At 55.6% G+C, this 261-nt stretch overlaps 1 protein-coding gene across 1 annotated transcript in view; it reads right to left on the reverse strand.

Annotated features, from left to right (window-relative positions):
- The window catches only part of LOC119592883 (carbohydrate sulfotransferase 10-like), an 18,610-nt gene that overhangs the window by 8,648 nt on the left and 9,701 nt on the right, over window positions 1–261 (reverse strand). Inside the window, exon 7 of the mRNA XM_037941777.1 lies at window positions 6–170. Coding sequence (XP_037797705.1) covers window positions 6–170 — 165 coding nt within the window. The remainder of the gene's footprint in view (window positions 1–5; window positions 171–261) is intronic.

Below are 261 nucleotides of genomic sequence, written 5' to 3' on the forward strand. Positions count from 1 at the left end.
TTAGCAATGGCCAGAAAGTCATCGATGTCGTAACCGAAGAGATCGAAGTCCATCTTGTATCGCTCGTGCAGGGTCTTCATCTGCGCCTTCGTCAGTTCCCTGTAGTACTGAGGGGCGGCGTCGTGGGAGCTCTGGCCGTTCAGGTGCTTCCAGTTCTTGCCCTTTTTACCCTGGGGGGAAGATTTGGGTCACGAGGGAGGGCGGGGTTAGCGGTTTAATTGGAGGTGCGAGGGAGACTGAACGCTCGAGTTTGAATGTGCG

Source organism: Penaeus monodon, chromosome 31 (genome assembly GCF_015228065.2).
Source record: "Penaeus monodon isolate SGIC_2016 chromosome 31, NSTDA_Pmon_1, whole genome shotgun sequence".
NCBI lineage: Eukaryota > Metazoa > Arthropoda > Malacostraca > Decapoda > Penaeidae > Penaeus > Penaeus monodon.